Here is a 13,447-nt window from a genome sequence, read left to right as displayed (position 1 = left end):
TGATAAAATGATTAACTCTTCCTTTACTCTCTTTGTGTTTGCTGCAGCTGTCTCACCATACTCCAGCTAATTTGAACTATGGCTTTGCTCATGGTAATGCTGGCAATTTCCCTTTTTTTCCTCTTTGCAGGTCACTGCCAGGGGATTCGCCCCATTGTTGCAGTTTGCCTACACTGCTAAGCTGTTACTCAGCAGAGAAAATATCCAGGAGGTCATCCGCTGTGCAGAATTCCTGCGCATGCACAACCTCGAGGACTCATGCTTTCGCTTCCTGGAGGCTCAGCTACGCAGAGAGGAGGACAACCTCATGCTTTGCCACAGGGGGGCACCGGAGGCTATCAACTCAGAGGATGAAAGCATGCAGTCAGAGTGTGAAAGACCCGCCTCCCCCAGGACACGGCATTGTGCAGACACCCTGGCCTCCGTTCAGAGTCCTGATGATGACAGGTTAGCAATGACTGTGTCCAGTAACTTGACAGATGGCCGGCTGGACTTTGAGCGACATGGAGCATCAGATCTACCACGATGCCCAAAGTACAGAAAATATCAGTGGGCTTGTAACAAGCACAATAATGACACTTCCTCACACACCAGTACCTCAGGTTTTCCAAGCACAATTAAGGAGAGCAGCATCAGTGGGGTTCTGCCGGGTCAGGGCAGGCTGCCCGTGACACAGATAAAAGTTGAACCGCAGGCAGAGGAAGAGACCATCTCTTTGTGCCTGTCAGGAGATGAACAGGATGTCAGGGACAAGGACAGTGTGACAGCTATGGAAATGGATAACCCCTTATCTCTGGAAAGAACCAAGAGAAACAAGTCCTCATCTTGCCTCCAAGCCTACTTCAAGAAAGGAATAGACCTTCCCAGTCTGTCCAACACTTCACAGCAGCTACTCACCAACAGACTTGTCTGCCCCCAGGACAAAGGAAACTCTCAGGGAGATCATAAAAAAGACTTCAGGCCTTTTACTGGGGAGCTGGATCTGTCTGTTACATCCCCAAAGGAGGTAGATGGTTTCCCTGCAGGGTTGTCTCTGAAGTCTGCTTCCTGTGATGGTGTCTGCAAACAGGAAGTTGAGCTAGACCGCCGAAGTGTCATATTTTCCTCAGGGGCCTCCAATCGTCTGGGACCGCCAGCACATTCCTACCCCGGTGGGAACTCTTTGGAAATGGAGCTTTCTGATCAAGTGACAAAAGGACTGTGGGCTGAAGCCTGCCAGTCCCTCCCAAACTCCCAGGCTTATTCTCCCAGCACCACTTCCTCTGAGCCCCCAGTCCTGTCGCGTCCACGCCCCAACACCAGCTGCCCAGTGCCAATCAAAGTATGCCCACGCTCGCCTCCTTGTGAGACGCGCACCAGAACTTCCAGCTCCTGCTCCTCTTACTCCTATGCAGAGGACGGTAGCGGAGGCTCTCCCTGCAGCCTGCCCCAGTTCGAGTTCTCCTCCTCGCCATGCTCCAACGTGGCACGATGCCTCAATGTGGACCAGCAGGAGCAAAGTGTGGGAGGGGATTCTCGTTTCAACCAGGTGCGACCCAAAATCAAATGTGAGCAGTCCTATGGAACCAACTCAAGCGACGAGTCCGGGTCCTTCTCAGAAGGAGACAGTGAGTCATGCCATGCTCAAGAGCGAGGGCCAGAGGTGAGCGGGAACACACTCCTTGTCACATGTAGTAGAATATCACCACCATAATGACTAATTATTTTACAGTGGCCTTCTTTCTGGGTCTGCATTAGTAGTCATTAAGTCACTATTTAATTGAAGCAAGACTGTTCAGTACAAGATTTACAGGACTACCAAAAGGCACAGATGGGCTTTGATATTATTCATTTGCTTTATGCCATGCTTTAAATGGCTCTGGTGACTCTGAGTATTGAAGCTTAGAGTCTCCAGGACAGTCTACATGCAGGATGCTATGGGTTGGATTTAGGATTAAGTCTTCACCAGTTCTTAAAAGAACCGGCCTTATACACTATATTTAGAATATCTAACAAAGCTAATTACCAGAAAATACACTTCATATGATGTGTATTTTCTGGTTTATAAACCATTCAAAATATTGGTTATGTTGTTAAACGCTGGTAAATTTGACATGTGAACATAAAGTTTTACACTGCTACCCTAAAGGTAGAGGAGGAAGGTATTAGCTCAGACTCATGATGAGACTAAAACACAGCTCATCTGTGCTGACAAGAATGAATAGACAATCCTCTAAACATCCCGCCATAATCCACCTGGAGAAACGTCCTCCAAGCCTCAGACTAGACGACTGTTGTTGTTTATGTGATAAAGATCAGTGAGAGGCTGATTGACACCCCAGAATAACCCAGGCATAAAGACAGTGAGACTAGTAGATTTTGACCAAGATTGAGAAACTATTTTTGGCTCATAAATTGAATTGTTCTTTGCTGTTCTGTGGTTTTTCTGTTATTTGAATACACATTTCCACACTTCCCTCTCAGGATTCTCTTAGGATTAAAAAATAGGTTTCTATCTCACTGTATGGAATATAAAATGCATCTCTTATGAATTATACATGTGGGGGTTTGTGTACCACACTGCTCATTGTGTGTGGAGTCTATAACATGACATGCTGCTTGTTGCAGAGTGTGAACTTGTGACCTTTGAATTCTCTGTTTCCCTGCCATCTTTATTCTTTTGATATTACACTCAGAGATATTTGCCGGAGGTGTGAGAAAAAAAAATCTGATGAGGTTTCTGAAGAGGGCTGCTCTAAGTGTACAGAGAGAGCAGGAGGAACTGGAGAGAAATAGTGTGTTACCATGGCAATGAAATTCACATAACACATTGGTATGTTGGAGCATCATGAAAGGGGTGTGCAACAGTTCTGCTGCACCAACAGGCTCAGATATAATATGTGATTATTACCCTCACTCTATGGCCTAAAACATTCATCCCCATCAGAATCAGAGCTATGATGAGCTGAACATGTCTCTGTAAATTATATGGAACTCATTCATAAGACTGTTATTATTATCAGTGAAAACAAGACAAAATGACAAGGAGGCATTTCAGTCCCTTTTATCATTTCTCTGTGTGGGCACACGCTTTATTATTTATGTGTCAGCCACTGTACATACCGGCTTTCTCCACACAATATCCTCTGTCAAATCTGTATTGAGTCACACAGGGTTATCTGCCAGCGTTCGGCTCACTATCACAAACAATTGATAAGACTCTTCATGAATGAATATGGCTCAGATCTGCTTCTTATGCAGTGTGTTACTTATAGTAAGGATCACTGAGTCACCTCTATGGCTTGTTAAAGTAAAGTTACATCATTCTTTCTGAGACACACTTTTAGATAAACAAATGCAATAAACTTTACTATAATTAGTTAATGAAAATAACTCAGGTGGAGAGATAAAGCACCTTATTGGGACTACACCTGCACATTTATTTCCCATGATGGCCCTCTCTGGGACTCATCATTAACTTTGTACAGAGAAGGCTCGAAGAGATTAAAAATAGCTGCATCTCAGGATAAGTTAAGCATATGCTGCAGATTCCATGAAAAAGAAAGTTGTTTAAATATAAGCCCAGTCTAAGGTCATGTTGTAGGCAAGTGCCAGTAGGAGGGTAGAGGTTAACTTACCACTATTGATGCCAGTCTATCTGACACTTACTTATTGTAACCAGAATAGCAAAGTGTCATCTCCAGTCTACTTAAGTGGCAAACAAGCCAAACTTATATAAAGTAATAAAACACTGCCAGCAATTATGCCAGCAGTAATTGCTGGCATAATAAAATGCCAGCAATTACTGCAAACAAAAATCATAAGAATAAAGAGAGTAAATACAGAGAAGTGAGGATGATAGCAGAGTAAATCCTCCTGCAGCTTCAGTTTAACTATTAACTGTGAGCCAAGGGGAAAAAAGGAAAGAAAAACTCACAGGAGATCTACAGGAATGGTTGTTGAAAATGTTTCCCATGTCTTTTCAATGTTGTGTATATGTTTTAAACATGTCAGTGGCTTGATAGAGCAAATACTAGAGTTCCTTTCATAAAGGACACAAGGAACTATTGGAAGAAAGATTGCATTCTTCAGTTGCTGCATAAATGTCTCCCTTTGGAAGTGAATAGCACAAATAAAGAGTTTGACGCGTGTAAGTCAGTGTGTATGTTACTTTGCTCATCTTGATTAACTTCGCTGCAAGGCAGATACACATATACATTTATATTCGACTGATTGAAAACTAGGGATGTTTAAAAAATAATTTATATCTACCCACTAAGCAAACTGTTGTTGAAAATACAACATTTTAATCTGATTTTAAAATGAAAAACTCTGGACATAGAAAAATCTACATCAAGATTTGTATGCCTAAATTGATAGAATTGGTGAAATAGTCTAATCAGGATTAGGACTAAGGACTAACCTGAAAAGGCCATAAAAAACTCTCCATGAATGTCCGTAGTGTGAAGGATTTGATCAATATTATCTGAACTTGTTGGACTGTAAATCAGATGAAGCTGATGTAGGTTATACTATAATATGACATGTTCTTTGTGATATCCATAGTGGAAAAGTGTTGTGTTCTATGTAACACTTCAGTCCCACCCTGTTAGGTGAGATATGTATCACATTGTGGGTTTTCTCATCGTCCTCAAATGTTGTGTTTTAACTGCATTTTAATTCTCTGTATTGCTCTCTATTATTCTCTTTGTCCAGCATTCTGTTTATGTCACACCATATTTTAGTCCTATAATGCCCACACATTTATTCCTTTGCTAAAACTCTCTCTCAGTGATTATATATTAACAACATTTTAGCTGCTATTCTGTCTACATTTGGCATTTGATTTTTTATTTTATTTTATTTTTGCCTGGTTTAGGTAAGCCTGGTAGTACACCTAGTATTGCATAAACACCCTTTATGCAATAGTCAAACTATTGTTTGACTTTCAATCTAGGTTTTTGGCTGTCTTGTTTTCTTTTAAAGTTAAATCAGCAGACAAAAGAAAAAACAGAACATATTCGTTTGTTGTTGGCTCAGTGTGCCCACTGTCTTTGCATCTGTCAGAGCTGTTGCTTCTTGTTGCAGTGTAGGTGGGGTTAAGTTGGTTCTTGTGCAAAGATTGGTCGAGAGGTGAAAATATGCATCTCCAAGTGAAGAATAAGGAAGCTGCGCTGACACATCAGAGCCTTGCTGATGCTGTTGTAATGAAGCAACACAATAAATAGCAGGTGTAAAGGCCTTGATTTTAGCTCCACTAAAACAATCCCAAAGAAACCTGATGTAGTTTAGATTTGATATAGCTGTGGTGCAAATCAGATGTCATTGTCATTTATAGTGGAGTGGATGCTATAAATTCCCCTATATAAAATCCACTTAGATTGTATGTAGATTATATGCATGCTATTTGCAAGCTAGACACACGTTACATAAAATAATTATGTGGTTTAATCTGTATATACATGATATAATCTTATAGGACTATTTACAATACCATAAATTGATATTGACCATTGATAAAACATGAAGCAAGACGGAACCAAACACCTTTATGCAGAAGTGAAATGAAACAATATGGGAAACAGTACAAATATGGTGTGATGGATCAATGTTTAGCTTAGCAAAAACAGAGTTCAATGTTCAGTATCTGGAGTGTCAGTGTTCTTCCTGTGCAGGAATGAAGGAACATGCCAGAAAGCATTCATTGTGATATTAGCTGGAGGTGCTACTCCTTTCTATGTGTGTTGCTGTTTGTTTGTGTCTGTGGGTCAGGGTGGCCCCAACAATGTGGCCCCCACACTCACCCACTGACTACTGGAGACAGGCTCCAGGTTGCTCCCACCTCAATTACGCTGAACAAGATGCAGAAAATAGATGAATCATCTATGTTAGCTCAATCCAACATAGATGCATCTAAGATGACCTTCCTCAATTGTGTAGAGTTTTTATTTGTTAATATTAACAATTAAACATGATTAAGATGTTTCATATAATCCATTTCTTTATCCATTTCTGGGATACTCTTTGGAGCTGGAGTATGTCGCAGCATGGGCAGGAGGTGGGCTCTAATGGGTAGACGCCTGTTTCAAGTAGTTTTATTGATGCTCCATCTTGTTGTTTTAAATAACCAAGACCCTGTTGAGAGGAAGGGCGAAACTGAACAAGCAGCTATGATATTGTGTGCATCAGCCTCAGGTGTGTTAATGTTTAACCATTTTGACTGAAATGAAAATTTGTCCTACATAGTCAATATTTTAGACCCAAATTTGAGACATGTACATCCATAATGTCTAACAATGCTCAGGGTCAGGGCTGCGAAGTATGCAGCCTTTTTTTGCCTGTAACAGATGAGCCCTACTTTTCACTCTGTACCCCATTTTCAGCATAATGACCCTGGGAGGGAAAATGACTGAGTCTTGGGAGGAGAAATGTGAAACAAATGTAAATCCAGAGCGGTTTTGTGGGAATTTATGACCAGTGTTGAAGCATACTCTGTCATCCTGACTGTGCTGCTGAACTGGTTTTTGTGGTGGCGTGCTTAAATTTAGCCTTCCCCTGTGTACCAGTGACTGGTGGATGGGATGGAGGGCGGAGGAATGGGAGGGGGCCAGGAGTGACCTTGACAAGGTCGAAATGTCTCTTTCCCCCTGGTTTCCCTCAGCCTGCTCCTTTAGTGGTTAAAAACCATTTTTCTCTAATTGCCTTGCATTGTGATTGTAAACTCGTTCTTGAATTGGGATAGTCCGGCTAGAGCCAAGCATAGCCTTGAAAGCCCCATTTATTATTTATCATGTGTCTGCATACAGATGTTGAGCTAAGTTGAGAAATAGGGCCGCAGTCCTAAAGAGGAATCTGGAGCCTTTTCTCACAGGGAAAACTGACTTCATTCCTGTATTGATAAGGCACCTTCCAGCAGTCCCCTTAGTGCAGTCCTTCCACAAAGTGGGACCCCGACCCCTGCTGGATGCCATGTGGGGGTGAGACATGGCATCTCTGCCTCTTGCCACCTCTGATTGTTGTCCTCTGAGAAGGAACCGTTCCCCAGGGGCAGCTGGCCCAGCTTGAGCCTGCAGGTACAGGCGGAGCTCAGAGTTCTGCTCCCTTCCTCCTTTGTTTGACTTTGTTCTTTCTGCACTCCACTGAGGGAGCCACAGGAGGGAAGGAGAACAGAGAGAGACAGCTCTTCTCATCTCTGCCAAGCTCTACGGCTGTCTTCCTCTGGCTCTTTGTTATGCCTCCACCATTTCCCTCGGTGCCTAAAGCTACAGCTCTCTGGTGCAGGCAGATACAGCTGGGGTGGATCTGCCTGTGATGTGCTTATCGGAAGGTTTGCCATCACCTGAGGGAGAGTGGACTTATTGTCGCGCTCCAGACAAGGAGAAAGAGAATAAACACGTGCAGCCCTGATAAGTTGTCATATCGGGGGTGGATATCACATGGCTTTCTGATTCTGGTTTGAGCTGGCAAATCAGTGCAGCATTTACTCCACTAATTCTTTTGTTCTTAAGAATGAGGGGACTGCCACTAGTCATGATGCAGATATGCATACCCCCAAAGGACTCCTGCCAATGATTTTGGGTTGACAGGTCGATTCACTAACCCCACCCCCACCTCCACCCCACCAACTCTGTCACCATGGCACACTTCCAGGTGCTAAGAGGCAGATGGAGGAAGACGCTTTTCTTAGATCACCTTTTGTGCTGCCTGTTTAAGAAGAGCAGGAAGAACCTGAGCTCTTCACTGAGAGGCATCAGCAATGGTACCCTACTGCCATCTTGTGGTATAGACAGGGTCTACAATCCTATATTCAAAGAAGTTATTCTCATTTGAATGTGGTTTTTTACCTTCATTATTCAGTTGTGCACTTAGATGCTGTAAATATTAGACAAAAGAAGTTTTTTATATTTAGCTAAAGATAAGTAATGATAAAAAATGAAAATGGACAAAATAAATTATTCTGAAAAAATAAGATTAACTCTTCTGTCTAGCACACAGGTGTCAAACTACAGTCCTCAAGGGCCGCTGTTCTGCAGTTTTTAGATGTGCCACAGGTACAAAACACTGGAATGAAATGGTTTAATTTCCTCCTCCTTGTGTAGATCAGTTCTCCAAAACCTTAATGACCTAATTATTCTATTCAGGTGTGGTGCAGCAGAGGCACATCTAAAAGTTGCAGGACAGCAGCCCTTGAGGACTGGAGTTTGAGACCCCTGGTAGTAGAATTAAAGTTTGCTGTTTCTTTCTTTTCTAGGTGAAGCTTCCTTTTCCTATTGATCAAATCACAAATCTTCCACGGAATGACTTCCAAATGTTGGTCAAAATGCACAAACTGACATCGGAACAGCTTGAGTTCATCCATGATGTGAGGCGGCGGAGCAAGAATCGCATCGCAGCGCAGCGTTGTCGCAAAAGGAAGCTTGACTGCATTCTGAACCTGGAGTGTGAGATCAGAAAACTAGTGAGTGCACCAGTCACAAACCATCATCAGCAATTACATGGATTGTTTCTCACCAGAATGTTTGTTGGATCATGTTTATATCATCATCATTTTCTGAATTTATTGCCTTTTGTTGACTTATTAACATGTTGTTGTTTTTTTCTGTTTGCTTGAATATTGAATCATTGAGTTGGACAGACTGGCAATGTTGAACCTAGTCTATGCGTCTCATTGGTTCACAAAACACAACAAGCTCACATCCTCAGTTCGATCACTGGAGGCTTTTAAAGTGCATCTAAAACACACCTCACACACCTTGAGCTTTTCCACATTGTCTCATTATCACCACAAACTTCAATGTTCTGTAAAACATTGAAGTTTCCTTTGCTTCACAGTCGTGAACTGTGATGCAGACGGAAAAACAATCTGTGGCCCACTGAAAACTCAATCTGTCAGACTGGATCTGTGAACATCAATTTCCCAATAATACCACAGATTCTCAGTTAGATTAAAGTCTGGACTTTATCATGTTTGACCTAAACCAGATGACTGAAGTTCTGTCTGGATGTTTGGGTTTGTTGTTCTGTTGGAGGATAACGCTCTGGCCTTGTCTCAACAGTTTCTTCCAGGATTGCCCTGTTTTAGCTTTAAAATAAGCTGGTGGGGGCTTTTTGGATTTTTACCGTTTAGAAAAACTTCAGTTACTTTGGGCTGGTCTATGACATTTCAATGAAGTACAGTGAAGCTTGTGACAAAAAATTCAAGAGCTGTGAATAGTTCCACACGGCTGTGTGAATGTTACGTTGATATCTGTATTCCTTTACTAAATGTGTGTGTGTGTGTGTGTGTGTGTGTGTGTGTGCCGGTGCACAGGAGTGTGAGAAAGAGAAGCTGCTGACAGAGAGGAACCAGCTGAAGGCCTGTATGGGAGAGCTGTGGGAGAACTTCTCCTGCCTGTCCCAGGAGGTGTGCCGGGACGTCCAGCTGAGCCCAGAGCAGGTCCAGTCCTTACACCACTACTGCCCTGTGCTGCGACCCCCCAACTCCACTGCCAGCAACAACGCTGCCCACGAGCCAAGGCCCCCCACCATCAGCACCCCGGCCACCACCAGCATCGACCTCACAGGCCACTCTGGCTCTGCCACCCCTGAACCCAGCTTCCAGGGGTCACCGGGACCCTCAGAGAACGAGCCTGAATCTACCGTCAGGAACGGGGCGGACCAGGATATGGGGGGCCGCGACACCAGCTTGTACTCCACATCAGAGTCTGTGGAAAAATCCAACCAAACAGTAACGGTAGATTTTTGCCAGGAAATGACTGAGAAATGTACAACAGATGAGCAGCCAAGGACAGACAGTACCAAGTAGAAGTGGATCTTTATTCAGTTGTTTTGAATGTTTTTCTATTATTTAATGTTACTCCTCTGACAAACCCTTTCTCTGGGTTGTGAGATGATCAGCCTCTGCCAGTGTTCACTGAAAAACAAGCTTTGTATTTATGTCATTTTGTGTTGTTTTCGTTTCTGTATGTTTTGTTGAAATGGTTGACACTAAAATTGTCTTAACAGCAGCAATACTGTTCTGCAGGCATTCTCCTCTTACCCTGACAGAGTGGGAACCTCTCACCAAACTCGTACTATGGTGCTATACCCGGCCAGCCGGCAGGAGCCTCTGCAGAGGAGACTGCCGTTCATGTGTCACACATCACAACTTCAAGTTGAACCTCATTGGACCTAAGCAGCAGCTCTCTTTTTATACAAACAGGATCTATGTTTCTTCCTGTCTGCTGTCCTTTTCTCCTTCTACTGCTCCGTTTTCAGATGTACTCACACACACACTGCTTCCCCATCAGGTTCCAGACCTGCTTTAGAGATGTAGAGACACAAATGTGTGCAGGATCACCTCTAAACTACTTCCTGAGAGTATAAAGGCAACTATTTATTAACCCCACATGATAGAAACCAAGTTTTTCAATGTCATTTTTATCAGCATCCAATCCTGAGGATACCTTCAAACTGTGAGATGTTTCTTCTGATTATCCTGAAAATCTCCTGATGATTTTAGCACAAACACTTTGGTCCTGATTTCCACATTTCTATAGGCTGCCTAACAGGTGTGAAGGTTTAACATTTAACCTGTAAGATTTTATCTCTGAGAAATCAGTTTGTTCAGTTTGTAGCTGAAAAACTGTAATCATTTGCATTGTTGATTTTTTTGTACCTCAAGATTCATCCAGCATGGAGATTGTTGCTTCCAGCTACAAATGGAGTGCATCTTAATTTGGGAGTACTTCACACTGGACAGCATTTGTTTAAAGTATTTAAGTTCGGTGCATCCATTTCATTAACATCAAGATAAATCATCATGACAGTGAATGCAAACGTTTTGCTCAAACAAGAGCAGAGTTTTATCAACCTAAATAAGTATTTGGTACAGATCCAGTTTTTCCCAGGATGATGTAAACAGAGATCTGTAGCAGCTCTGGCAGTAACTTTTTCAAGAAAGTTCTGATGAGATTCTGCACACATTAGCGTAAACTTCTCAGATGTTTGTGTGTGAAAGCAGCTCGTTAGTCTCTCTCTGCCTCTGTCTACCTCTCTCAGTCCCACTCTCTCTCTCTCGCTCTGTCTCTTCTGTGATTATATCTCAGTGGCCCTTTTCGTCACAAGAATTCAAACTCAGGAAAAAAAAATCCTCTGAATGTTCAACCTAATTCATTGAAAATGAGATGAGAGCTTCTGTACAATAGGAAGTTACAATGCAGTGAGACTGTAAAATGTTCATATGCAAAAAAAAAAAAAAAATGTTTTCAAGCGTTTCTTATTTGTATTTCTGTACAGGAGAACTTTGTACAGCCTGTAACTGAGAACATTCCTTCTATGCCTTCCACAGCACTGAATTGAAAGGAGAATGATTAGATGGCTATTTTTATTTCCCACTCATCAGCAATACCATTGTATTTGGATGTTGTATCAGTGATTTTTCAAGTGCTTGTTTGGCAGATGTGTATATAGTATGGAGCATGATGACTGTAACAGTGATTTTTGTACATGTAGAAACATAAGTGTTTCTTTTTATTTCACTTGGGTTATATCAAGCACCTTTCTAAGGGAAAACTTTTTCTTTGCTGTTTCCTGTCCTGCCTAATGAATACTTTCCATCATGGTGGGTGTTCTGATACTCAGGAAATCAGCTCAATACATGAGTACACACACACAAAACACACACACAGCATGCATCCATACACAATCATCAGCCCCTTGCATGTTTAGAAATGACCCATGAGAATATATTTTATGGACTGGCTCAGGCCGGCCCAGCTTCACCTTTGGCTCCTTTTTAAATGTGAAAACTTCTCATGTTCTTTCTCCCCATTTTGCTTACTTCCTATTATAGCAGTATTTAAAGATGCTACTTGTGTAAGCTCTCACATTTTGCTATTGACATTTTAAAATTTATCCAAGAAATAAAGTAAAGAATGAATGAATGAGTTTAGGCACTTTGTTTCCGGCCCCGAGCGCTCAGAGCTACTAGCACTTCAGCTACAGTCTTTGTCTTTATTTTCTTCTAAGTCTGAACCTGGAGCACTTAAATTGGCCCTGCAAGAGAAAATGTTTTTGATGTCATTATATTAATATACGTCGATGAAGATCTAAAAGAAGTTAATGTTTTAGTATGTGATTATTCTCAACTTTGCTTTGTGTTTATTTAGTAATGAAATAAGCTAATTCCTGATTGAGTTGACATGTAAGTGGTGTGTGTGTGTTGTCCAAATGACTGAATACCAATCCTGTAAGGTCGTAAAATTGTTGCCCTGATTGTGTTTGATCATCCACCTCTGTGATGTGCATGCTGCCTAGAACTATAAGCGTAGTTAGTTGGTCAAGCTCATGTTTTGCCTTGCAAGTTCTCTCTTCTTTTAAAATGCTTTTAAAAATTATTTCCCAAAATGTTCTGTATAAAGAAACTTAACTGTATCAAACCTCACTAGAGGCAAGCTACAAGCAAGTATAAGCAGGGTTGAATTCAGCATAAAACTTCGTTGCTTTTTCTTCTCTTTAAAGTCCCAATCCTAAAGGTACGTACCTGTGATGGTGTCGCTTCTGTTGTGCTGAGCTTTTCAACTAAGGCATAAATAACTATGCTAACTTTGTTATTTTATCTATCAAAGTCAGTCTTCAAAGTCTACCTCCGCCTCTGTCCCTGGCATTATCTAACCCTTCTTCACTACAACCATGAACCCTGTTCCTCTTTGGCAGCTCCTCTACCTCCTCTGAACATCTCCCTCAGCCTTCCCTTTCCAACAGTGATTCCAGATCGCTCCACCTGAGCTGTCCCTCTGATATATTCATTCCTAACCGTGTTCATTTGGGTCACTTTCGGTGAAAACGTGACTTTGTCCAGCTCTGCTGGCTCTATCTCCATCTCCAGTTCCTGTTTGTAGAGCCACCAGCTGTGAAGCCTTCATCTCAGCAGGTCTCTCTGCCATTCTTTGTCCTAGTCTTCCCCTCTCTAGTGTTCTGCCTGCTGCTGTGGACAGCTGACCCCAGGTACTTTAACACCTGTTCTGCTTTCAGCTTCAATGTTCCACCTGTGTCCCTTTGATTCCACCTTGCGCTTCCACTAACTCCTGGTAGACTATGGCCTTTAAGACCTTCAGCTCAGATTGCAGCAGTGGTGGTTTGTACATCCCAGTAGTCCCAGTTGATACGTGTTGTAGGCATACCAATTTTCATTTGGAAACACTTGGCTGCCATACAGTGGTCTAACCCAATTTGGATATTAAATACCTAAGTGTATATTTATCGTATGTTATATTCTATAAATGATCATTCTCTTAAAGTAAAAACAAATATATAATGATCTCATTAAAACGGATCACTAGCCAATGGTTTTCCTAAAGCATAACAAGCTGCATACATTGTCGAAGGGTTCACTGTTAGGTCATCCGTCTTTATTTTTGTCCCTGTCTTAGTAGGGTGTTTATTTTGGCTTTCACCTTCAATATTTGGCTGTGTTTGACAGAGGACA

General features: G+C 42.1%; 1 protein-coding gene across 3 annotated transcripts in view; it reads left to right on the top strand.

The window, feature by feature from the left end:
• Positions 1-13,447, top strand: part of bach2 (BTB domain and CNC homolog 2) — an 87,745-nt gene extending 74,298 nt beyond the window's left edge. For all 3 annotated transcript variants that reach the window (XM_023347353.1, XM_023347352.1, XM_023347354.1), the window contains 3 exons: positions 131-1,642; positions 8,231-8,437; positions 9,290-13,447. In XM_023347353.1, coding sequence (XP_023203121.1) covers positions 131-1,642; positions 8,231-8,437; positions 9,290-9,784 — 2,214 coding nt within the window. In that variant the 3' untranslated portion in view covers positions 9,785-13,447. The remainder of the gene's footprint in view (positions 1-130; positions 1,643-8,230; positions 8,438-9,289) is intronic.

Source organism: Xiphophorus maculatus, chromosome 15 (genome assembly GCF_002775205.1).
Source record: "Xiphophorus maculatus strain JP 163 A chromosome 15, X_maculatus-5.0-male, whole genome shotgun sequence".
Lineage (NCBI taxonomy): Eukaryota > Metazoa > Chordata > Actinopteri > Cyprinodontiformes > Poeciliidae > Xiphophorus > Xiphophorus maculatus.
The sequence above is the reverse complement of the archived record's forward strand: the minus strand, read 5'-3'. Positions and strand labels throughout refer to the sequence as shown.